This window comes from Bos indicus x Bos taurus, chromosome 2 (assembly GCF_003369695.1).
Source record: "Bos indicus x Bos taurus breed Angus x Brahman F1 hybrid chromosome 2, Bos_hybrid_MaternalHap_v2.0, whole genome shotgun sequence".
NCBI classification, from domain to species: domain Eukaryota; kingdom Metazoa; phylum Chordata; class Mammalia; order Artiodactyla; family Bovidae; genus Bos; species Bos indicus x Bos taurus.
In genome coordinates, this window is record NC_040077.1 from 89,775,143 (window position 1) to 89,801,196 (window position 26,054).

Sequence of the window (26,054 nt, forward strand, 5' to 3'; positions counted from 1 at the left end):
GTAGGCCAACTCCTTTTTCTTAGGTGACCTTCTGACCTCTGCGCCTAGGTCATCATGTTAGTTTAAATTTAGCACTTTCCATCCACATGGTTCATTTCAAATCCTAAGTTTTGGGGGAGGGGATAATGTGTTATGGTGGAAAAATCCTTGTTTTGGATCCAGCTGGACTGAGTTCGAATTTGTATATTCATTTGAGCCTCCATTTCCTCCTCCATGACATGGGGGATCCTCTACATTGTTGGGAGAATGAGAAATGATTGATGTAAAGGTACAACGTACAGGTATTGCATTATTAGTGGTGTAGTTTTAAAATCTACAAGATGTGAAAACAAAAAGGCAGAAAGCTCTTTAAAAAATTCAAACAGGAAACAGAGGCAGAGGGTGGGGAGAAGGTGGAGGATGAAGAAAAGCTGCGGAGGTTCAGACTCCCAGAGGAGAGGTCTTCACATCACTGTCCCCTCCCCCCAACACCCCCTTCCCCACTAGGGGTCAGCACTGGACAAGGATGGTTACCTCTGCTTAGGGCTGGGCAGGACCCCACCCCCATTTGGTGCTGAATTTCCTCACAACTCAGCTAGAGATCTGTTTGGACCCAGGAAGAGCTCTCGCCAGATGATCAGGGAGCTTGTCCACGGCTGCAGTGTTAAGATTCAGGCCACAGAACAGAGGAAGCATTTTTCTCCGCAGACCCCTTTCAAGCGAGAATGACATTTTACTGGTCACAGGCAGTCTCAAGTCTGTCTTTAAAAATTAGAGAGCTGATAAACACTAAATGTAGTGATTAAAAATGCTTTCCAATAAAACATGTCCAGCTTCCTGGTTTTTAGTTTGCATGTTGACAAATTGTCTGTGGTCACCTCTGAATGTAGGGAAATTGGGCACGGTTCCTTTAAATAAGAAACATTTTTCTGTTCAAGTGAGTCACCTCGGTTTTCCAGCTTTCAAAATCAAGTTTATTTTCTAGTTCTTTCTGTTCAGGAATTTTCTTTCTCTCTTCCTGAAGACCAGAGTTTGCCCTTCTACTGGAAGGCAATGGTTTCACAGGTTCTCTTTCTTTTATCTCAAGATTTTTTTAAGCCCTGCTGAATTTGGTAGCAAATTCTGAACATAGAGAGGAGAGAACCAGGAAGTGAGTCTTCCAGGGGCAGGCATAAAAGCCTGGTGGAGGCATCGAAAGTAAAAGTAAACTTCTTCCTGGAGGCGTTTCCAACCCCACTTCTTGTCTCCCCCTCCCGCTTGTCTCATTTCCAGGGATTTTTCTCCAGCTTGGTTGTAAGAACCAGCCTCAGCAATCCGACGTGTGAAGTTAGGCAGTGTGGGGTCTTGTCGTTGGGAGTTTGGTGGCTGGGATGTTGCCAGGACTGTGTGGAGCAGGTGAGTGCCTGGTGCCCAGCTGGCTTCTGGATGCCGCCTTTCTCACTCAAGGACTTCCTTGGGGAAGTTACCTGCCAGGGTGCCAGGTTCTGAGTGGGTTCCTATCTGAACCACAGCCCCTGGCTTTGCTACTTTTTAATCTGAGGACTCTCCAGTTCCTCTGCTGCCCAGGGAAGAGTCCTGCCAGGGTGCCAGGTTCTGAGTGGGCTCCTATCTGAACCACAGCCCCTGGCTTTGCTACTTTTTAATCTGAGGACTCTCCAGTTCCTTTGCTGCCTCGAGTATAGGTACACTGTCTGTCTCCTGCTGGTTTACTTTAGATTTCCCACAAGGCTTTATTTACCTTCTAATGTTTATTTTCTTTATCGCTTGTCCTGGGGCAGAGGGTTGAATTGATCACTCAGTCAGGTCCCGATTCCCTATAAGCCTTTGGTCTTGGGGACCCACGGCCCCTCCCTCCACCTCCGCCCTGCTTTACCCATTTTCTTGAATCTCCCCACTCCCAACCTATCTCCTATCCTCCTCGCTGGCTCCCAAAGTGTGTGTGTTTGCTAGTCGCTCAGTCATGTCCGACTCTTTGCGACCCTAGAAACTGTACCCGCCAGGCTCTTTTGCCTATGGGATTTTCCAGGCAAACATATTGGAATGGGTTGCCACTCCCATCTCCCGGGGATCTTCCCAATCCAGGGATCGAAACTGCGTCTCCTGCATTGGCATGTGGATTCTTTCCCACTGAGCCACCTCCACATCTTATGATATATAGCCTTAATTGCTCTGTATCTTTGTGAAATGTACCATTGTTTTGTGTGTGTACACTACGTCTTAAACTGTGTGACCAGAGCAAGAAAGTAATTTCTCTGTACCTCTGTTTCCTCATCATTAGTGGGATTAACACTCCCTCAACAGGTAGCTGTGAGGATTTATTTGACAATAACAGCTTTAGCCACTTAGTGACTGGTGTTGCTCTGTACCCAGTAAGTGTTAGCAATTATTATTACATGTTATGTATTAGTATTCATATTGTATTTTGCTTGTTCTGTTTTTGACTTTTTATTTTATTTGCAAGTAAGCACTCTGTATTTTAATAGAACTTTAAGTTAAAGTACAGAGTTCTGTTCTTTAAGTGTTTTGCCTGGTCCCACTTTATAACCGCTGCTTATTATTCCATGACGGACAGTTTCTACAACTTATATAAGGACTATAGAAGAACTGGCCCACCAAGAACTTAGCTGGATCCAGCTTGCAAACCTTTGCCATTCTGATAGGTACAAAGTAGGTAGCTCATACCTACTTTGTAGTCCCCAGCTTAGTCATGAGTTTGAGTATCATTTGCACACTTTGGCCATCTGAGTATCTCTGTCAAGGAACTCTATAATCAGATCCACTGTCTTTCGTCAGGGTTTCTTTTCCTTGTTGATTTGCAGGAGACCTTTGTATTCAAGATATTTCTACTCCTGGGGCACAACCTGGGAACATGGACAAGAAAGATGTGGTCCCTGCCTTTGTGAAGATCACAGCCTAGGACAGGAACCACCCATAAAACAGCAGGACAGATATTGGGTGGATATTCAGGAGGTCGCAAGAAAAGAGCAAGGGGGGACTTCCTGGGCTAGGATTTAGCCACTAATAGGTTTTCCTTCTGTGGCTACCTTCTCACTCGGAGTTCTCAGGGCAGAGTCAAAGGAAGTTAAGGGCACAAAAGGAACACAGCACTCTTACCTAGCCCTGTGCAGGTGGAGGGGTATTTTCAGCTATTGCGTTAATCCACTCGGCTGTGAAATTTGCCCTCTGAAAGCTAATACTCCATTTGGGGAAAGAGAACATGTAGTTTCAAAGAAGAGAGGGTTTTTTTTTTTTTTTTTTCTTATTCTTTCTCTGCTTTAATCATCAGAAAACAACTGATGAGAGCCAAAGGCAAGGCTAAAGTGAGTTTTGTTGTCTGTTTTATCTCTAGGTCCCAGTCCATGGTGAGGGCCCTGGGATTTTATTTTTCCTTTGGTGAGTTTGGCTGGGCCTTTTGGGAGGAAACACTATGATTCTATAGTTTTCTAGACCTAGACTGCTGAGGGTGAGATCTGGTGGTCTTGGGGTCATGGAGGTGATCTTGTACGCAAATGTAGATGGGGGAAACCATGGGAGTTTCTGTGGGGGTCAGTAGACCCTCTGAACCATACTGAGGGCCCCATAGTTTCCAGAACTCAAGATCACTCAGGAGTGCTCAGTGAGTATTATTGAAGGAAATCACTGAAGTCTTAATAATGAACCCATAAAAATCTGTACATTTCTGAAAAGGAAAAGAAAGGGTTCTTAGCTATCATTCAGTTCAATTTTTTCCTTTGGAATGTGGTACAGAAGCCCCAAAGAGAAAATGACCTGCCCAAAGTCACATAGCCAGAGGCAGGTCTCAGATGGCCAGGTCCCCACCCAGCACCTACCTCTTATTCCACGGGCTCCTTCTTGGAGATGGAGACGGGGTTGCTGCCTGGAGGCTGGCCTGCCTCACTCAGCCTATGGTGACTCAGGAGTTTTGAAAACAGGAAGTAAGCGAGCTACGCTGTTGGTTCTTCATTTGACTCTAATTCCTGTCTTAGATCTACTGAGAGAAGAGGCCCGTGAAGTGGCTGCTGCTGTGAAGGTTCCAGGATCCGCCTCTGGTAAGATCTGATGGGACTTTGGAGAGGGAAAGCCTTTGATTCTAGAACTCTCTAGGCTACCGAGAATGGGATCTGGCAGCTTCGGGGCCCATAGGGTAATCCTTGTATTTGAGTGTAGATGGAGAAACTTGGAGAGTTAGCCATGCCTCTGAAGGCCATGGTGAGGGTCCAGAGATCCCAGATGTCTGTGTCCCTCCAGCTTCGGTAGATGATGCATTCCTGGGTTTTAGAGGGAGAATACTCCAAGTATATTCATCTTTACAGAGGCCTCACCCTTATGCCAGCCAGACTTATCAAAGAACAGAAACCAAAATTCAAATCTCAACTGACTTTGCTGCTGTAGCTACCCATCTGCCGACCCACAGACCACCAACATAAACACACACACCCCTAAACAGACACACACAGAAACACACACACAGGGCTAAGCACTCAATTATTTATTTATTTCTCTTTCCGGGGTGGGGGTGGGGGTATTAAAAGGGTAAGGAACAGTACCGGGCATAATATAATGGCAGTAGATTGATAATCAGTATTTGTGGAGTTAAGCGTTCATAGGTGGAATTATGAATTTCATTCCAACATTGGTTTGGAAATGTGAGATTAAGCATTTACAGGTGAAGTTATACATTTGTTCAGTTTGGTAGGTTCTGAATTTGGTTGGAATGTGGATACCTTTCCTGGGCTGTGTGATAGTGCTGGCTGGGGCCCTGCAGTGAACAGAGCTTGTGTGGGCCTCCGGCAGGTTCTGGGGGAATCCCAATTTGGAGTGGGAACCCCAATTCAGAGTGATCCTCCTGGACTGGAGGGAATGGCCATCCTATTACCTAGGGCTTTCAGGTCTGAGACTAACTTTCCAGTACTCTTGAACTTTGAATGAGACACAGATTTTTGTCTCAGAAGAGGAATGCAAATTTTGGGTAAAACTTTCTCCAGCTTTGAGATAGTTTTCCATAAGACTGAGAGAGCTAAGATGCTGCTAGTATGTTGTTAGAAGGATTGTTTGTGATTAGATGAGATTTATTTGCAATTTAATTGTGGTGTAACAGGCAGTGCTAATTTGGGACTCTGGGATGAGGTGCTGAGATTTAAACCCAGGCTCCAGCACATACCAGCTTGGTTGTAAGGTTCTGACCTTCTCTCTGCTTTAGTGGATTTGTTAAGAATTTTTGTTTGTTGTTTCTTTTGGGAGTTTCTTTAAGAATTCCAAAGACTGTATAGTCCATGGGTTCACAAAGAGTTGGACATGACTGAGTGACTTTCACTTCACTTCACTTAGTCTTTTAAAATTTTAAGTAATTCATAATCTTTAAAAATATTTTGATTATGTGTCTTTATTAAATTTCTTCACTGGCTTCCAACTGCAATTAGAATGAAATCTAAATCTTTGCAGGGTCTGTCACTGAGCCTCTTGAGATGCTCAAATCTGGGCCTGATACCTCTCACTAGTTTATTTCTGAACTGATTTTTCATGGTAATAAAGTGAAGATGATAATAGCAATTTCTAGAGAGGATTGCAGTAAATGAGACAAGAAAAATATTTTTATGTTTATATGGTTATATGTTATAAACATTTATATATCATAATACAAACATTTGGCTATATAAAAACACTTTGGAGCACACATTATAAAAATAATAGATATAGTTACATATCATATAATACAAGTATATGTATGTGGGCTTATTACTTAGATATTGTATAATTGAAAGTAAAAGAAAACTTCTGAAGGCCTTTCCATTTCCACCCCTCTCCTCTATCTTGCATGCAATATACATCAATATATTCAAATTGATATATTCTACATATGTATATGCATACATTATATATGCATATATGTGAATAAAATTGGGAAAAACCCCACAAATGTGACCCCAAAATTACTTCTAAATTTTTCCAAGTGGTATTTTTCTTTTAAAAGTTCTCTAAGGAACAAGTGTTACTTTTACTATTTTAGGATGAGAAAAATAGAGCAATGAATATTCTTTTTAAAATATTACTCTAATAAAGTTTGTGGCTTATGAGCTCGTGCAATAAACCCAGATCCCATAAAAAAAGAAGTGCCTTTTAGTTCCTCTTCCTATAAAGCCTAATCTAGAGGTGGCCCGTGGTTAATGGTATAAAATCTAGAGCAGGTAATAGTGCTTCCCAGGTACTACGAGCAGAGAGATGGGTGACCTAAACAAAGACAATATTAAACCACAACGTGTTTTGGAAAATCTGGGTCAGGAAAGAAGCCTCGCCAGTACTTTCTCTACTAAGTGAAAGTAGTAGGGATGCGATGTAAAAATCACTTAGAAAGCACTGCCAGGCTATTGCAAAGAAAATGAAATGACCTGGTTATAGAGGATGGGAGCCAATCATGTTATATTCAAACTCATGTCATTCTGGCTTTGGATTGGATTTTTTTTATACATCAGGAAATGCTGTTGAACATGTAACAAAAGCCTTAAAAAGCTTTATATCTTTCATCTCAATAATGCTATTTCTAAGAAATTATTCTAATAAAATAATCAGAGTTGCATTGGAGATTTGCATTGTAAGATCATCCTAAATGTCATCACTGACTCAATGGACATGAGTTTGAGCAAGTTCCAGGAGATGTGAAGGACGGGGAAGCCTGGCATGCTGCAGTCCATGGGGTTGCAAAGAGCCAGACACGACTAAGCAACTGAACAACAACAAAAAATGTCATCAGAGACTGGTTAAATTATTGCCCATTTGTATGATTATATAACTTACAGATTTTCAAATCCATGTTGTAGAAAAAAAAAGACATCGAGTTGTACTTATAATATTATCAGTGGAAAAATACACCTCAGAAATACAGTGTGTTCAGATAGGAGGGAAAATACATAAACAGTACTAAAATATTTGGTAGGAAAGACAGTAAAATTTTATTAGGTAGTTATCTTTTTTTAAATTATTTATTTGTTTATTTTTGGTCGCACTGGGTCTTCACTGCTGCCTTGGGCTTTCTCTAGTTGCGGCGAGTGGGGGCTACTCTCTAGTTGCAGTGCACTGGCTTCTCATTGCTATTGCAGGGCACGGGCTCTAGGTACGCGGGCTAGGAGTTGTGGCGCATGGGCTCAGTTGCTCTGAGGCATGTGGAGTCTTCCTGGACCAGGGATGGAACCTGTGTCCTCTGCACTGGCAGGCAGATTCTTATCTACTGTACCACCAGAGAAGTCCTAGCTTTGTTTTTTAAGTTTTTTTTAAAATTGAAGTATAGTTGATTTTCAATATTGTGTTCATTTCTGCTGCAGAGTCAAGTGACTCAGTCACAAGCACACATGCGCGTGCACACACACACACGTATACATATACATTATTTTTTTCAATATCCTTTTCCATTATGGTTTATCATAGGATACTGAATATAGTTCTCAGTGCTGTATGGCAGGACCTTGTTGTTTATCCATTCCATTTATAGGAGCTTACATCTGTGAACTGCAACCTGCCACTTCATCTCTGCCCCTACGCCCTCTCCCTTGGCAACCACACATCTGTTTCTGTTTCGTAGATAGGTTTCATTTGTCCTATTTTAGATTCCATAGATACGTGGTATCATATCGTATTCATCATTCTCTTTCTGATTTACTTCATTTAGTACGACAATGCCTGATTGCTGCAAATTATATTATTTCGTTATTTTTTATAGCTGAGTGATATTTCATTGTGTATATATATACCAGATCTTCTTTATTTGTTCATCTGTTGATGGACACTTAGGTGGCTTCCATGTGTTGGCTATTGTGAATAGTGCTGCTATGAACATAGGAGTGAATGTATCCTTTTGGATTAGAGGTTTTGTCTGGATATATGCCCAGGAGTGGGATTGCTAGATTATATGGTAATTCTATTTTTAGTTTTCTGAGGAACTGCCATACTATTTTCCATAGTGGCTGTACCAACTTACATTCAGAGAAGGCAATGGCACCCCACTCCAGTACTCTTGCCTGGAAAATCCCATGGACGGAGGAGCCTGGTGGGCTGCAGTCCATGGGGTCTCTAAGAGTCGACTGAGTGACTTCACTTTCACTTTTCACTTTCATGCATTGGAGAAGGAAATGGCAACCCACTCCAGTGTTCTTGCCTGGAGAACCCCAGGGACAGGGAAGCCTGGTGGGCTGCCATCTATGGGGTCGCACAGAGTCAGACATGACTGAAGTGACTTAGCAGCAGTAGCAGCAGCATTGGCCATTTATATTCTCCTTTGGAGAAATGTCTCTCTGGGTCTTCTGCCCATTTTATAGTTGGGTTTTTTTGTTGTTGTTGAACTGTATAAACTGTATATTTTGGAAATTAAGCCCTTGTCAGTTACATCATTGGTAAATATTTTCTCCTATTCTGTAGATTTTTCATTTTGTTTTTTTTTTTTTTTTTTTTTTGAAGGGAAGGATTTTTATTTGTTTTCTTCACTTCTTTGCTTGATACATATAGGTCTCAGTAAATTAGTGTTAAGTAAATGTATTCATTTTACATGTAACAAAGGCTGTGTGCCTGCTCAGTTGGTTTAGTTATGTCCTACTCTTTGTGACCCCATGAACTGTAGCCTGGCCAGGCTCTTCTGCCCATGGGATTCTCCAGGCAAGTATACTGGAGTGGGTTGCCGTTTCCTTCTCCATCATTTTGTTTTTGGTTTCCTTTGCTGTACAAAAGTTTGTAAGCTTCATTAGGTCCCATTTGTTAATTTTTGGTTTTGTTTCTATTGCCTTGGGAGACTGAAAACATTGGTACAATTTATGTCTGGAATGTTTTGATTAGGGCTTTTAACTTTGGATGATAGAATTATAGGTATTTTTATTCTTTTATCTTTCCTGTATTTTCTAAAATGAATACAAAAAGCATTGTTATCAGAGTCAGAAAATCATATCAGAAAATAATTGTTATACTATCAGAAAACAACTGCAAAGGGGGAAATAAGGAGATTCTGCTTTCATTTGATTCTTTGGTTGATTTTATTCTGTAAAATGATATTTTAGCAATGGTTAGAACTGTTAAAAGATCTAAGGACACTGGACTTAATGGTACTAAACAGAACTGGACCCAGTTCAGATCCTTTCCAGATTCATATACTGGAATAAAAATAGGACTTTAAGTAGAGCTTTTAATTTAAGTTCATGTACATTTAGCATAAGTAATACACGCAAATGGTAAAGATTCACACTGTGCAAAGGGTGCAGAATGTAGAGCAAGTCACTTCCGGTCCACACCCGGGCCTCCCCCACCCCCAGACCTCTAGTTCCTCTCCTCTCAGGCAACCAATGTATTTTCTTCAAAGATCTGTGAATACAAAAACTAGGCACTTTATGAGTTTGGTATGTCACTTTCCAGAATTTCTGTATCTTTTTTTTTTTCTGCTTTTATGTCTATAATCACTGAAAATCTAATTGTGTTGTTTGAGTGTTTCTGAAAAGTAGCTATATGATTCTTGGTTATTATATCTTCACTGACATAACACATCTTGAATATCTATGCATTTTAATTTTAGAAGGTGGAGGACATCTTCTTAAGTGCTGCACAACTTTCAGTGTATGACTATACTGTAGTTGACTTGAGTGAAGTAAGTGAAGCTGCTCAGTTGTGTCTGACTTTTTGCAACCCCGTGGACTGTAGCCCACCAGGCTCCTCCGTCCATAGAATTCTCCAGGCAAGAATACTGGAGTGGGTTGCCATTTCCTTCTCCAGGGATCTTCCCGACCCAGGGATCGAACCCAGGTATCCCGCATTGCAGACAGACACTTTAACCTCTGAGCCACCAGTAGTTGACTTAACCACTCCTTTATTGGAGGACTTTTGGGATGTTTCTAGTTATTTAAACTTACATATCATGCTGTCGTGATATGTACAAACCCTGTAGAGCATATGTGCTCCTATAGAGTGTGATTTAAGAAATGAACTCACTAGTCTGTTTCCTGGAATGTCCAGCAGCTTTGTTTGTTGAACTTTGAACTTATGCTTTTAGGTGCTGGCCAAATATTTAAGATATCAAATATTTTTATAATAATTGATTGCTTTTGCAGTGAATGATCTAGGCTCTGCAGTCTTTGTGACTCCAATGTAAAACAAAATGCATCTTCCCAAGAAACTGTCCCTACAGTTCCCTAATCAAGAAAACGCTTTGTCTAAACAGTAATGCCAGCTCTAGACCAAAAGTGTGAAAAAAAGTTTTGCCAAAAAATTTTGCCATGATTCCAATTCTAAAAAAGGAAATAATCAGAGATATGCCCAGGATATATGAAAAAGTCCCTCAATGCAATATTATTTTAACAGTAAAAAACCAGAAAATTGCTTAAAATCAATTTTATTTTCACATGCTGGAATTCAAGAAATATTAAAAATATGCCAAAGAAGAATGTTTATGGTAAGGGTAAATGTTCGTTCTAATTATTGAGTGGGTAAAAAAAAAAACCCAGGTGTACATATTTGTTTTTTATATAAATGTATCTTTATGTGTATGTGATGTACGATAATGACCACTGTGACGATGTTATAATTTATTGTATTTTCAATTTTTACCCTTCCCCCTCAAAAAAACCCCACTGTTCTATAATCAGCATTGGGAGGTTGGAAAAAGAAAAGCTAAAAAGCTTCAAAATCTTTTGGATTACTTTAAAACAAGTTATTTTTCTGTGGGCCACTTTTAAAAAATACTAAAATTTACCTTAATGTTTCTATTTTAACATCTGATGTACAAAATACACAGGTCCTGATTCACTCTATCACCCCTCAAGTGATAGTCAGGATTCATGGCTTCATCCAAGAATTCAGGAGCCTTGTTTCAGGGAGGAAAGAGATCCAAACAGGTGAAGATTATTTGATGTCAAGCAAAATGCCCAGAGGCACAGAGTCTGTGGGAACAAGCAAGTGATGGAGCTGAGGTTAAAGGTTTTCTAGTTCAAGGTTCGCAGACAGTAGCCCTGAGGTAAGGCAGCATTTGAGTAAGCCTTCAAGGAAAAGTTCTTCAACTATGAAGAGGTTGAAAATTGCTGCTTCCAGCTGAAGTTTCCAGTGAGGAAGCAGGAAAATTAGGAGGGTAAGAGAAGTGTTCAGGTTACATGAACAAGTGTTCACGTAAGTGTTCATATAACCACCTGCTGTGGGGCCGGTGGTGTCCAGCCCCACAGCCAAGGTGTTTCCTTTCTTTCAGGTGAACACGCCTTTATTCATTAGTTGTTGGTCGTTACTCTGCAAACATTATAGGTGTTACATACTCAAAGTGGGGCTTCCCTGGTTGCTCTGAAGGTAAAGAACCTATCTGCAGTACAGGAGACTTGGGTTCGATCTCTTGTTTGGGAAGATCCCCTGGAGAAGGGAATGGCTACCCACTCCAGTATTCTTGCCTGGAAATCCCATGGACAGAGGAACCTGGAGGGCTATAGTCCATGGAGTGGCAAAGAGACAGACGTGTCTGAGCGACTATCACTTTCACTTTCATACTCACAACACTGCAGGAGAGGTTATTCTTTTGATCTCACCTTACCGAGGAGAATCTCACCCTGAGAGGCTCTGAAGTGCCCAGGCCTGGGCCAGGCCCACCCTGGGTTCTGTTCTAAGTTCTGTCTGACCCCACAGCCCCACTGCCTAGACACTCAGCTGCTGGTGAGATTCCTGGCTTTGACAGTGACCATGTAGCCTGTCTCGAGTAGTCATGTCCCAGTCTCGTTACTATGCTGTGTCTGACATGAACCCTGCTCCAAGGGCTCCTTGTGCCTAGAATATAGGCCTATCAGAGCAGGAAAGGTGAAGGAGAAATCCATGGTGACTCAAGGGGCTCAAGGGGGAAAACTCCAGATTTGGGGCTACTTGTGTGAAGCTTGTCTGTGGTTTCCTGAAACACTACCCTCTCCTTTTCTTACCTGCTCAAATGTGTGTGTGTTAGTTGCTCAGTTGTATCTGCCTCTAGGAGACCCCATGGACTGTAGCCTGCGAGGCTCCTCTGTCCGTGGAATTCTCCAGGCCAGAATACTGGAGTGGGTAGCTATTCCCTTCTCCAGGGGATCTTCCTGACCCAGGGGTCAAACCCAGGTCTCCTGCATTGCAGGTGGACTCTTTATCATCTGAGCTACCAGGGAAGCCCACTCAAACAAGTAAGTATGTGGAAATAGGGCTTCCCTGGTGTCTCAGTGGTAACAAATCTGCCTGCCAATGCAGGAGACGTGGGTTTGATCACTGGGTCAGAAAGATTCCCTGGAAAAGGAAATGGCAATCCACTTCAGTATTCTTGTCTGGGAAATCCTATGAACAGAGGAGCCTGAAGGGCTACGGTCCATGGGGTCAAAAAAGAGTCAGACATGACTTATCGACTATACAACAGCAATATGTGAAAATATCCCATAATTTGAGTTGAAAGGCTGACCAAGTTCTTCTGGGTTCTGTTTCCAGTCTTGGGTTCTTGACCAGCTGAGAGAGCCAGTCTTGAGGCCCTTGGAGGACAACAGTGTCCTCCCACCACCATTGTTTCTGCCAGATCATATCACTTTTCCCACCTCCAACCCTTCCAATCTGTCCTCCACACTTCATTTTATTTTTTAAGTATAATTTTTCTTTTATACTGGAGTCTAGTTGATTTACAATTTTGTGTTAGTTTCAGATGTACAGCAACATGATTCAGTTACACATATATGTATGTCCCCCACACTTTAAATGTTAATACTAAATTGGATGACATCATTGTCGTGCTTACAACGCTTTCTTAGTTTCCCATTACCTCCAGGACAGAGCCTGACCCCCTTGACCCATGGTCTGCGCCCTTCATAATGGTTCCTGGTCACAGTTCCATCCCTTTGTCTCACCATTCCCTCTTTCAGACTCTTCACGGTTACTTTTTGAGCTCCCCATGCCTGTCTGAACTGACTTGAACATTCTTGCCTCCATCTTTTGCACACATTATTTCCTTTAAGAATTGTCCTTCACCATCTTTTCCCCAAAGGTGACTTCTCTCCAGGAAGCCCTTCTCCCAGGTTGAGTTAAGGCTCTATATTTCTCCTGTGCTCTGGTTACAACTCTCTGACCACTGATTAGTTTGTAAATCTATTTTCCAAAACAATGTTATGTTCCAAAATGATAACGAGTGGGAACCTATTTGTTTGTGGGGTTTTTTTTTTTTCATTTTGTTTTTCTTCTTCCCTGTATCATTAGCATAATGTCTGGCATATAATAGATGTAATAGCATTTGATGATGGAACAAACCAGTAAGTGGTAGTTTTCTTTCTCATCTGAAAATAACATTGTGTTTTAACCTAGGTAACAACTACATTCTCCTAACACTTGAAAAGCATGGCGCTCACCCAATGTCTCTATAATATTGGGGAGCAGCTGGGCAGTGACGACCTGGCTGCCCTCAAGTTCCTAAGCCGGGACCACATCCCATATAGGAAGCAGGAACCCATCAAGGATGCCTTGATGCTATTCCAGAGGCTCCAAGAAAAGAGAATGTTGGAGGAAAACAATCTGTCCTTCTTGAAGGAGCTGCTTTTCCGAGTGAATAGACTGGATCTGCTGCTTAACTACTTGTATACCAGCGAGGAGGAGATGAAGAGGGAGCTTCAGATACCCGGCAGGGCCCAGATCTCTGCCTACAGGTGGGGAGAACCTCCACGGGGTGGACCTGGGAGCTGTGGGTTTGAATGGATACATCTTTATGGGCAGGGCTGACATTGTATGTAGGTTGTCTGTGTGGAGTGACTTTGGAGGCTCTGGTAAGAAGTTTCACCATGGCCAGATTAAGAAATGTAGAGACTTAATGTAGAATTCAGAGAAAAAAAATACTAAAACCAATAAAGTAAAACTTTCTTTACATAGTGAAACATTACCAATAGGTACATGTGCTAATTGCTTCAGTCGTGTCTGACTCTTTGTGACTCCATGGACTGTAGTCCTCCAGGCTCTTCTGTCCATGGGGATTCTCCAGGCAAGAATACTGGAGTGGGTTGTCATTTCCTCCTCCAAGGAATCTTCCCAACGCAAGGATCGAACCTGCGTCTCTTACGTCTCCTGCGTTGGCAGGCGGGTCCTTTACCACTGGCACCACCTGGGAACCCACTGAAATTCAAGTAGCCATGCTTCAACCATTCTAACTCTCCTCTCTGTTACATGCCTGTTATCTCGATGCCTCTGCTTTGCTGGTGTTCACACCGTGCACTTAACTTTGCCTATTATTAAATAAAGCATTATGGCTTCCCACTCGAGAACCTGTCCCATCTACTTGTGGATGACTATGAAATTCTCCACAGGGTTTTAGGCTTTTATTACACACTTTAAGGCTTGTGTTACCAAGTTCTTCAGTGAGGTGTGTGCTGTCAGTCATTCTGGATTGGCCAGACTGGACCCCCACAATAATTGTTTTTTTTTTTTTAATAGTATAAGATAACCATTAAAAAAAATGATTCATTTATTAACTTACTAACGGTTGTGCTGGGTCTTCAGTTCTGCACCTGGGCTTTCTCTAGCTGTGGCGAGTAGGGGTTACTCTTTGTGCAGTGCATTGACTTCTTATGGTGGTAGTTTCTCTTGTTGTGGAACACAGGCTCTAGGCGCGTGGGCTTCAGTTGTTGCAGGACTCCGGCTTGGTTGTTTCACTGCACATGCTTAGTTGCTCCAGAGCAAATGGAATCTTCCCCAACCAGGGATAGAACTCGTGTCCCCTGCATTGGCAGGTGGATTCTTACCCACTGTACCACCAGAGAAGTCTTAAGATAATCACTTGTACTCTATCCCTGGCCATACACTGGAAACACCCACTGTAATAACCAATCATCCTAAAGGTTAAACAGCTTCCACAATCTCACTTCATAAGCCAGTCTGCAACACCCAATGACTGCTTAATCCCCATGACTCCAGATGCTGTCAGAAGAACGGCAGTGGCTTGGGCTGTCTGTCCTGCCAAAGGTTTAACACAGTAGAGAAATTATTTTTCTAATTGTTCTGGAGCCTATGGGCCTGAAATTGAGGCGTTAAGATGACGGGCTCTCTTTTGGAGGCTCTAAGGGAGAACCTAATTCATGCTCCTCTCCTGGCTTCAGGCAGTCGCAGGCAGCCCTTGGTGTCCTGCTTTCAGATGCATCACTCCAATCTTGCCTCTCTCTTTACCTTGTTTTCTCTCCTTTGTGTCTGTGTCTAAAGTTCCCTCTTCTTTTAAAGACACCAGCCATCGGGTTAGGACCATCTTAATCCAGTCTACAGATGGACAAGGTAATGGGGGTATGAGGGGCCCAACATCAAAGGGTGAGGAGCAGGGCAACTGGGTATGTTCGGAGAGGAATGAGGAGATGGTGGTAAGGCATGGCCAGAGATGAAGAGGCAGACTAGGCTCAGTTCACAAAAGCCTGTGTTCCAAGAGGAGGTGTTTGGGCTTCCTATTGAAGGGAGTGGCTGGGAGAACATTGACTAGTTTTAATTGAAGAATTAGGGTTAAACTGATCTGTGTTTTGAAAAGAATAATATCCAAAATCAAGCTTTTTTTTTGTTCTTTCTTTGCAACAAGATCTTGATCTTATAGTGAAGGACAAGGGGAAAACACAATTGACTCAACTGATATTAACTGAAAGTTAAAATTGGGGAACTTTTAAAATTTTTAATTAAATTAAAAATATTTATTTAGTTATTTTGGCTGTGCTGGGTCTTCATTGCTGCATGCAGGCTTTCTCTAGTTGCAGAGAGCAGAGGCTACTCTTCATTATGGTATGCTCAATCTGGGGCTTGTGGGCTTCAGTAGTTGCAACTCTTGGGCCCTACAGCATGGGCTCAGTAATTGTGGCACATGGACTTAGTTACCCTGGAGCATGGGGGATCTTCCTGGACCAGAAACTGAACCTGTGTCCCCTGCATGAGCAAGTGGATTCTTAACCACTAAACCACCAGTGAAGTCCCTGGGGAATTTAAATTCCATTAAGAGTGGGATAGTTGAGCATGAGCCATGAGTCTTCAGTGTCACAACACCAGCCCCTTTCCAAGAACTCAACTCATAAATCATGTCATTAGCTGGTTTTATTTTAAAGGGAGGCCAGAGGATCAAGTCCACGCGATTCCATATATCAGATGGGAAATAACTTAAGAAAGTTAAAGTGTTTCTGTTTCCCCCTATAGGATTCTGCTTTTCCAGATTTCAGAAGATGTGAACAAAGTAGAATTGAAGGACTTTAAGTTTTTTTTGAGCCAGGAGATTGCCAAATGTAAGCTGGATGATGACATGGTAAGACCTGGTGTCTCACCCGAGGTGTAGCCCTGAGGGTGAGTCAGCTGGTGGGGATTACTGAGACTAAAGAGAGCTCTTGTCAGTAAAAGCAACCTGAATTCTCACTTTTTAACCAAGGGAGAAGAATGCCGTCTGAAATGAGTGCTGTAGATATGATGCCTTTGTATAATATAAGGTGCTGCTCACATTAATTATCAGGGACAAGACAGAGTGAGGAACAAAGGGAGAAGGCTGGTTGTGGGAGCCTAGGTCAGTGTGGGGGCCTGTAGAGCCAGGAGAGCCTGGTGGGCCTGAGACCATTTCCCCACTTCTGCAGTCTCTGAAAAACCTGGGACCTGGAACTCTGTGTGTGTGTGTGTGTGTGTGTGTGTGTGTGTGTGTGTATGGTATGGTGTGTCTATACATATATGTGTCTGTACTGTGATGTAATGCTGTATGTGTGTGTGTGTGTGTGTGGTATGGTGTGTCTATACGTATGTGTGTCTGTGGTGTGATGTAATGCTGTATGTGTGTGTTTGTCTGTGTGTGTGTGTTGCAGTGCCCTGGTCACTGCACTGTTGTTAAGGACCCTCAGCCTGGAGGTGAGTGGGTGCCAGAGGCAATGTAGGGTGTGAGGCAGTTCCCAGGGCTGTTGCCATGGGGACTGGGCAGCTGCATCTCAGCCATGTACCTGGGCTGCTTCACTGTCTTCACATAAAAGTGTCCATAGATGGTTGGGCCTAGAGACTGGGTGACATCTGAGGTGACTTCTTCTCTGTGTTATTTCTGTCTTTTGGGGCCAGAAAACATGAATTCCCTCCCTGATAGTTTATTGATTGGCTTTATAAGACCAGGATGTCCTCTTAAGAGGATCAGCTTGGGAAGCTAGGTGGGTGTCTAATTTGGAGAAAGTGGAAATAAAAAAATAATAATCTAAAAGTCAGTAAAACTCCATCCTGTTTTCTAACTTGACTTCTCATCCCTCTAGACTTTGCTTGATATTTTCGTGGAGATGGAGAAGAGGACCATCCTAGGGGAAGAGAACTTGGACACCCTGAAAAGAATCTGTGAGCAGGTCAACAAGAGCTTGCTGAAGAAAATCTATGATTATGAAGAATTAAGAAAAGGTATAAATAACCTGAGAGCTGTGAATCAGCAAAATGTAGTCTTAAATTGACAGATGCTTCTATGTCATAACTGTTTCTAATCAAATATGTGTATGTTTCTTTTAAAATTCAGAGAGAAGAATGAGCCTTGAAAGAGATCCATATGCATTTTCAAATGGTAATACTTGCAGATATGTTTTCAAGGTCTATTTAGTTAATTTACTTCCCAGGTGGCTCTAGTGGTAAATAAGCCGCCTGCCAATGGAGGAGATGCAAGAGATGCGGGTTCAATGTCTGGGTCGGGAAGATCCCATGGAGAAGGAAATGGCAACCCACTCCAGTATTCTTACCTGGAAAATCCCATGGACCGAGGAGCCTGGCAGGCTACAGTCCATGGCCTCTCAGAGTCGGACAATGACTAAACTACAAGCCTCATTGTCTCCTCTCTACAACCTTTACCACATCTGCATCTTAATGGACCTGCTTTCCTAATAGCAGCGATTACTAGTCACCTCTGCACCTTGGAAGATGTAAAAGGAGTTGTCAAAAGGCAGAGACCCTGTAGCCTCAGGCTGGCAAGTTTGAAATAACAGGCAGAATGAGTCAGCAGTAAGATTCTCCCTTATTCTGTGGACTGCAAGTATATTATGTTCAAGGCAGTCAGTGAATTTACATTTTAAAAGGGACCTTATGTTGTCCTGGGTGCCACCTCTTTACTAACCAATATCGTCCCTGTCACATTTCATTCCAGATATGTCACAATCGCTTCCAGAGGAGGGCTACTCTAAGATGCCGGCCATGTCAGACTCTCCAGAACAGGACAGTGAGTTGCAGGTACCAGGAAATTCCCATTCTTTCCCCTTTTGTGCTGCAGATTCTAGTTATTGTGTTCCTGAGCTTTTTTTTTTTTTCCCCCAAATAAACTTATAAGGGACAGAAACATAGTGAAAAGTGTTGAGAACTATAGAAAAATTCCACAAAAGCACAAGTTTAAAATGTGACTTTGGAATTTGGTAAAGGCGATCTCTTTGGTTTCCCGTGTGTTAAATGTCTATTTTAAAACCAAAGATGTTGGAAGAGTTGGAGGACAGAGGAGTAGGGAGCCTCTAACCTGATCCCTTTAGCAGCTGCCTCAGCCTAAATGGGAGGGGGCTTTTGGGGGGAGAGTCAAACAGGACTGGAAGAAGCAAAGTCTTCGTTTAGCTTGGCATTTCAAAACTGTTTCTCCTTTGTAATTAGGCGTAAGCAGCAAATGTTCACGATCTAGTCATCTCTATGTTCTCCTCCCATTGAGCAGGCCCAAGAATTGCCTTTCCTGGTATCATTTCTGTTTCTGTAGCCTTCAACACTTGACCACCTTCTTAGTCATCAGCCCATTCACTCTTCCCAGGGAAGCAGAGGAATTGCTATAAGCCAAAAGTCTATTGAAAAAAACTTGAAATTAAGCTTAGGAGAGACCACTCACTAGTGGACTCCAGAGCAAATTACCAGACCTCTCTTGGTACGGGCATCAAGGATTAGCCAAAGTCACGTGGCACTTTATAATCAGTAAAGCATTTTGCTGACATCATCCCCACCCATCAGCTAATGACACCAAGGGCAAGAGAGATTCAATAACTTGTTCCAGGTTTGAGGGTATTGAGCCAGGAATTTAGCCCCCTAGTCTGGGGCCCTTTCATCTACCTTGAGGAATTGCATGGATTTCCCAATAAATGCTAAATATCTCAGCACTAAAACAGCCCTGGGGAAATCAGGAGGTCACAGGGTCACTGTCAAGTACTAGAACCTGGATAGTGTAACCCATAGCATAACCCGTCTGTCTCCTCCAGTCACTGTGGTCCTCAGAGCCAAGTTAAGCCATCAGCTTTAAAAATCCTGGGACCATGCTGTGTTGTGTGATGGATAGGTCCTCAGCTGTTAGCCCAAAGCATGGATGAGATGATCAGAGAGCCAAGGGAATCACAAGGTCACAAAGGGGCAACCTAAAGACGGTACTACAATAGTCCTTAGTCCAGCAACTCCTGACTGAGCTCTCTCAAATGAATAATAAATCCTAGTCCCTGACACAGATGTTCTGTGCCTTGAGCAGAGATGAGAATAAGTAATACTAATACAATATGACGACAACAGTATTAATATAAGTACAAATGCTCAGGAGACCCAAATATTGGGACACTGACTTTACACACTAAACTGTGGGGAAGAAGTCTGGGGATCCTTTGTCAGGGGAATGAATGGAAACTAGTTGCTTAGGGGAGCAGTGCCAGGTTGGGGTGGGGCCATGGAAAATGCATTCGCATCCCAGTTGGGCTTGGGTGATGCCTAACCAAAGCTGACCCAGAGAGTCAGCTCCTGGGTTGGATTTTTGTTTTCCAGACATCTGACACAGTTTACCGAATGACAAGCAAACCTCGGGGATACTGTTTGATCTTTAACAATTATGATTTTAGCATAGCACGGAAGCAGGTGCCTGAACTTCACGACCTTAAGGATAGGACTGGAACAGACTTTGATGCAGGTACAGTAGAACAGAAAAGAAATATTTCTAATACCTATGTTTTTGTTGAAAAGGGAGAACAAAAGCTGTATCAACAGGGCCACATGTTTCAAAAAGGTGGATCTAACCATATTTCCCTGTGGACACAAAGAACATTCTTATATATTTGCTAGTTTTCTGCTTTTGTTTTTTTTAAATTAATTTTTAAAATCAAATAAATATATTTATAAAGATAAAATATTAAATCTTACTAAAAGGCTACAAGCAACAATAAATTTTGTTTTTATTTATTTTTGGCTACACTAGGTCTTCGTTGCTGCATGCAGGCTTCTCTAGTTGCAGCTACTGGGCTTCTTGCTGTGGTGGGTTCTCCTGTTGTGGCTTGAGGACTCTAGAGTGCAGGCTTAGCAGTTGTGGTTCATGAGCTTAGTTGTCCAGTGGCATGTGGGATTCTAGTTCCTGGACCAGGGGACAAACTTGGGTCCCCTGCATTGGCAGGTGGATTCTTATCCACTGGACCACCAGGGAAGTCCCTAAACTTCATTTTTAATTCAACTAAATGCATAGAGCTTCTGGAGAGTGTATTAGGTGTTGAGTGAAAACATTGCTTTTGTATAAACCATTTACAGAAGTTGGGCTCTGAGTGCAGCAGAAATTGAGTTCTTAACATAAATAGCATTTTCAAATGTTAAACTAGCCAGAAATTCTTTGGCTCAGTCTTTTCTGGCTAAGATTGAGATCTTATAGGTTGAATGAAAAATAATTTGCATCATGTAAATGTAGATATGACGACAACTAAAACCAATAAAAGAAATAATCCAACCCAATCCATAGTGATATTAAGAATTTCAACTTGATAAAAGAATTTTTGAAAATGATGTTTATGAGTCATAACATCAGGTAATGACTTATTTCTTTTAAATAGAGTAGTGCTTAGAAAATTAAGATAGGTTGATTTTATTTTATTTTTTAGATAGGTTGATTTTAATCATCAGGAATCTGTGAATGTTTTCTGTTAACATTTGTTTTTTCAAGCAAGTCTATTCTAAGGTTTTTAAATAGCCATAGAGCTTAAGTTCACTGGCTACATCATTTATCATCATATATCTTGGTTTATTTTAATAAGAAAGGAAGCATATTAAAGAATATTATATTTACATAGTACTGGTAATATATAGATTTCTGCTGCTTCAACTAAATGTTATAAATGTTTAAGAACACCAAGTGCTCATCATCCACAATAGGAACTCAATACAAAAGTCTAAAATTTATAAATAAATAAGTAGAAATGTACCCAAATTCATTACAAAATGGAGGCTTATACCGCCTCCCCCAAATAGTTAAAAGTTGAAAGTGGTTGCCTTCACAGAAGTGGCTGGACAGAATATAACTGGGTAGTAGGAAAGAGTAGAGAAGGGGTAACTTATAAGTCTTTTAGTTCTACTTGACTTTTTAAACATTCATATCTTGTATTTTGATAAACAGCTCTGAGAAGATATAGGATAAAATAAGTATGGATTTTGTATTAAAAATTTGTTTTGCTTTCTTTCTGGTTATGTAAGTAGTACAGTTAGTTTTTAGACTGGTTCGGTAGTAAGCCTTAAAAATAGCTTACCCATCTTGTAGACTAGTTGAGAAAAGACAATAGCAGTCTCCCCTTTCTCATTTGCCTGAGAACTGGGAAATGTTTGCAGCTAGTGGCAGTAAATATTAGAAGCCTGTGGAATCCAGCCACTAACATAGTGGGTCTTGTTCTTAAATTCTGGTTCAAATTCTTATCTGATCAATGTTCTCTCTAGTTCTAGGTTGTGGTCTAGGAGTTACTGCCATATACTATTGACTTTCCTTTCTTTTGTTTTCAATAAGTGTATTTATTTTTGGCTGCATTGGGTCTTCATTTCTGTGTGTGGACTTTCTCTAGTTGCAGTGAGTCGGGGCTACTCTCTGTGTGGTGTGGAGGCGTCTCATCGTGGTGGCTTCTCTTCTTGCAGAGCGTGGGCACTAGAGTATGCAGGCTTCAGTTTGTTGGTATGCCCTGGGCTTAGTTGCTCCAAGGAATGTGGAACCTTCCTGGACCAGGATCTAACCCATACCCTCTGCAGTGGCAGGCAGATTCTTAACCACTGGACCACCAAGGAGGTCCAATATGACTTTTCTTATTTCACTTTTCAGACGCTTTGGATAAGACCTTTCGTGAACTTCATTTTGAGATAGTGCACTACAAAGACCTAACAGCAAAGGGAATCTGTGAGGTTCTAGAATCCTACCAGAAGAAGGACCACAAAAACAAAGACTGCTTCATCTGCTGCATCCTCACCCACGGAAACAAGGGCATCATCTATGGCTCCGATGGGCAAGAAGCCTCCATCTATGAGCTGACCTCTTACTTCACTGGCTTAAAGTGCCCTTCCCTTATTGGCAAACCCAAAATCTTTTTTATTCAGGCTTGCCAAGGGGACAAGTACCAGAAAGGTGTAGCCGTTGAGACCGACTCAGAACAGATGGAAGCCTATTTAGAGGTGGACTCATCACCTCAGAAGAGATATATCCCAGATGAGGCTGACTTTCTGCTGGGGATGGCCACTGTGAAAAACTATGTTTCCTACCGAAACATCTGGAATGGGGCCTGGTATATCCAGTCACTTTGCCAGAATCTGAGAGAAAGATGTCCTAGGTAATTTTTACTTATTCAATCCTACATTCATCTCCAAATATCTAATTGTGGATCACATAGCTGATTCTCAGGTCAGTTGCAGAGTGAAAGAGACAGCAAGTGTTAAGATCTTTAGTTCACAGATGGAAAAACCTGAGATGCTTACAGAGGATTTTCTTTTATTTAGCACTTCAAAGGACAATCAGTATATCATAGAGCTGGAGAGATGGCAAAATCATATAGTACAGCTCTGTTTTTAGGCAGAAACATGACTGAACCCACTCAACAAGTTTGGAATTTCAATGTTTAACATTCTCTTACTGTGTCAAAAGTGAAAGTGTTAGTCTCTCAGTTGTGTCTGACTCTTTATGACCCCATAGATTGTAGCCCACCAGGCTCCTTTGTCCATGCAATTTCCCAGGCAAGAATACTGGTGTGGGTTGCCATTTCCTCCTCCAGGGTATCTCCCCAACTCGGGAGTGAACCCAGGTCTCCTGCATTGCAGGTGGATTTTTTTTTTTTTTTAAACCATCTGAGCCACCAGGGAAGCCTTCTATAATATCTTACCAACCTCAAACCCTCTTGTGGGAGTTAAGAGCCAAAGAGTAGAAACCTTTTATATTCCCAATAATTTGACTTCTTTGAAGCTCACAAAATATGGGGAAGTATCTTTTCCTCATTTATTATCTTATGTTTCCATTAATTAAATGATAGTATGGCTTAGTTCACCTAATGTACATACAACCAGCAAATAAATAGCAAGAACTCCTCTCCAAGTTGCTTCTAGTTTTGTGTCTCATTATGTTTTAAGTGTGTGAAGAGCAAGAATTGTCCATGGCAGAGAAAGGACTGAGAGGGAACCATAACATCCAGGCTACATTTTCATTTTGTAACTTAGTGAATGAACCTGCAAGGTTCCAGGGGGCTAGCTACAGAATTGAATGAACAGGTTGCCCAACTAAACTTATAAGAGGTGCTGGTGAGAAAGGGGTGGAGTTGCTGCAGGAGACATTCTATTTCCACTTGCTTCAAGTTTGATGGGGCCATCAGTGAATCCACAGAAGAAATGCCAATTTGAGGCAGAGAATGTTGAGGGGCCTTGAGGAGATTAGTGGGTAAGTGACATCATACTTGGAGTTGAGTGAAGTACAAATAGATCAGGAGGGAAAGAAACCAAATCCAGTGTTGACACTGAGGTTTCTGATGGTCATAAGATCCCTAATAAACCAAGGGTAAGTTATGAAGCTCTGAGAACTTCTTTACCTAGAAAGCTGGGGTAGGCCTTGGTTTAACACCATATGAATTCAAATGCCCGATGTTTTGAGGGAAATAATTATCACTAACCACAGTAGATGATAGTGATTTCCTCCCATAGATGGTCACAAGGTTCTGTTACATTTTTCAGGGGTGAAGACATTCTGACCATCCTAACCAAGGTGAACTTCGAAGTAAGCAAACTGGATGACAAGCAACGTATGGCCAAACAGATGCCACAACCTACTTTCACACTGCGAAAAAAACTCTTCTTTCCTCTTAATTGATATTGTTTAGTTGTGTAACTAGACAATAGTTATGCAACTGAACAATAGTTAAAATGCTGCTACTTTATTCTCTTTCTTCTTCTTTTTATTTTCAAATAGCTGGGAAAGCATGGGAGTCAGGACAATATAATTTTAATGCAAATTCAAGCCTAAATCTCTGGCTTTGTAGACAGTAACAGTCATAGCTGTGGGCTTGATTTAAATTGTGTTTTTAATTTGATGAAAAGGTTTAAAAATGAACTAAAATGGATACAAAAAGCACAGTAAGTTTAAAAGAAATATCAAAGATCATGGAGGGAGATTTTTGTGATCTGACCTAGCTAAAAAATCCTGACTATTGAGGTTCAGGGTATAAAGTTCCCATATCCAGCCTGATTGCTGCTGGTGTGTATGATAAGCTGTCCTGGAAACATGTGACCCTCCTCTCCTTAGCCATGAGCAGACCCTGATTTTCAGTGTTGAAAACCACCACTCTTTAGACTTCAGTTTCAAAAGCTTAGAGATTATTTTCCTTTTAAAAAAAAAATTATTCATAAATTCAGCATTCAACCTACTTTTAAGAGAAATGATGTTAATATTAACTTGTTTTGTACTTCCAGTAGGTCTTTTCCCAAGCTATCCTTTATACTAATTTGCAAGATTTTTTTAAAATAAAAATTTTTTTAAAATTCATATATTAAAGATTTTTAAAATACCAAATGATTTTGTTTTTTTAAGAATCTTTCCAAACTCCCTTTTCAGCTTTTATATACATGCTTCTGCAGTGCTGAACATGATTTGCTTTTTTGCTAACAATGCAGTATGCCTTTTATACATTTGCTCTTTCTTTATATGTTCAATTCACTTAAATCTTTAGTAATTAATAATTAGTAATGTAATAAATATTTTTAACAGAACAAAATATAATTTTATCATACTATTCCTTGGAGATTGTTTTCATTTTTTTTTGCCAGTGGAACCTAGTCTTACAGGTAGAAAATGTTTGGGTCATAGATATGTTTTCCTTGAGCCTTCCAATATTTGTTCACATAGTTGTATTTCTTAAACATTTCTTGTCTAAAAAAACCCCACTTCTTCTCCATATTTAAAAATTGGAAGCTGTCACATAAAAACCAGAATACTTTCTTTTGATGATCAGAGTATCTGACCACATTTACACCATGCTCCTGTTTGGCAACAATGAAATGCGTTCACCAAATTTCCACAACCCTTACCCCATACCCCCAATCCCCACACCATCCTGCCCAATTCCCTCACTGAGACTGCTGCCAGTTACCATTTATCACTGTGCTTATGTGGTTATTTTTTCTTATGTTAAGCCCACTTCCCTTATTTATATTGCCTGCCTTCTAGACATTTGAATTCTGGGAATAGTTTAGAGACGATGACAGGAATCATCAGAAATTCTTCCCAAATCATAGAGTTGGGAACATATTGAGAAATAGGGGAGTAGAGACACATATAAGAGAGAAAAGGTTTGGGGGATCAATTCAACAAATTATCATTCTTGCTAGTGAAATGTCTGGGGGACAAAAGGCACACCCCAAAATATTGTCAACCTTTAATAGAAAGAAGTTCTTCAGGTAAGTGTCTTTGGTAATGAAATATGTAAAGGTGGAAGAGAAAATAGTACAAAGCCTAGAGACCCTCAGCTCTAGGTATAGAGACAATTACTTTTCAATGAAGAGTCATGAATGTCTATGTAATTGAGTTGAGAATTCAAACATTCTCAGTCACTCAGGAGAAAACAAATTGTGAAAAGTCACAAGTAGAATCAAGGCAAGGCCAAAAGCTAAACTCACCATATGCATTTCTCAAGAAAACCTCACAGGAGTTCTTAAGCCTACCAAAGATGGTTCTAACATCTTTGGTTCCTAACATCTTTGGTCACAGAGACCAACTCTTCTTCTCATCATTCTTGTGTTTCGTTGCCACCATCTTCTAAAGTGTCAGAATTATGCTCATAAACAGTAACAGAGGTAGATCTCCCAAACCGTTCATCATAAATTTCTTCATTTTTGGCAATTATCTTTTGCCTATAAAGAGAAGA

At 41.2% G+C, this 26,054-nt stretch overlaps 2 protein-coding genes across 4 annotated transcripts in view; one reads left to right on the top strand and one right to left on the bottom strand.

Annotated features, from left to right (window-relative positions):
- Positions 1-966: 966 nt before the first annotated feature.
- CASP8 (caspase 8) lies at positions 967-24,923 on the top strand. Of its 3 annotated transcripts, XM_027564287.1 has the most exons (12): positions 967-1,129; positions 1,252-1,374; positions 3,329-3,372; positions 3,966-4,028; positions 13,279-13,616; positions 16,120-16,225; positions 17,196-17,334; positions 17,447-17,491; positions 18,065-18,147; positions 19,690-19,831; positions 21,983-22,484; positions 23,869-24,907. In XM_027564287.1, the coding sequence occupies exons 5-12, from the start codon at positions 13,312-13,314 to the stop codon at positions 24,002-24,004; spliced, it is 1,458 nt and encodes a 485-aa protein (XP_027420088.1). In that variant the 5' UTR covers positions 967-1,129; positions 1,252-1,374; positions 3,329-3,372; positions 3,966-4,028; positions 13,279-13,311; the 3' UTR covers positions 24,005-24,907. The 3 variants fall into 3 exon arrangements, with proteins under 3 accessions (XP_027420088.1, XP_027420104.1, XP_027420098.1); XM_027564297.1 differs by lacking the exons at positions 967-1,129; positions 3,329-3,372 and having other exon boundaries at positions 1,167-1,374; XM_027564303.1 differs by lacking the exons at positions 967-1,129; positions 3,329-3,372; positions 3,966-4,028 and having other exon boundaries at positions 1,166-1,374; positions 23,869-24,923.
- ALS2CR12 (amyotrophic lateral sclerosis 2 chromosome region 12) overlaps positions 24,670-26,054 on the bottom strand; it is a 39,486-nt gene continuing 38,101 nt past the window's right edge. Inside the window, exon 15 of the mRNA XM_027564317.1 lies at positions 24,670-26,040. Coding sequence (XP_027420118.1) covers positions 25,917-26,040 — 124 coding nt within the window. The 3' untranslated portion in view covers positions 24,670-25,916. The remainder of the gene's footprint in view (positions 26,041-26,054) is intronic.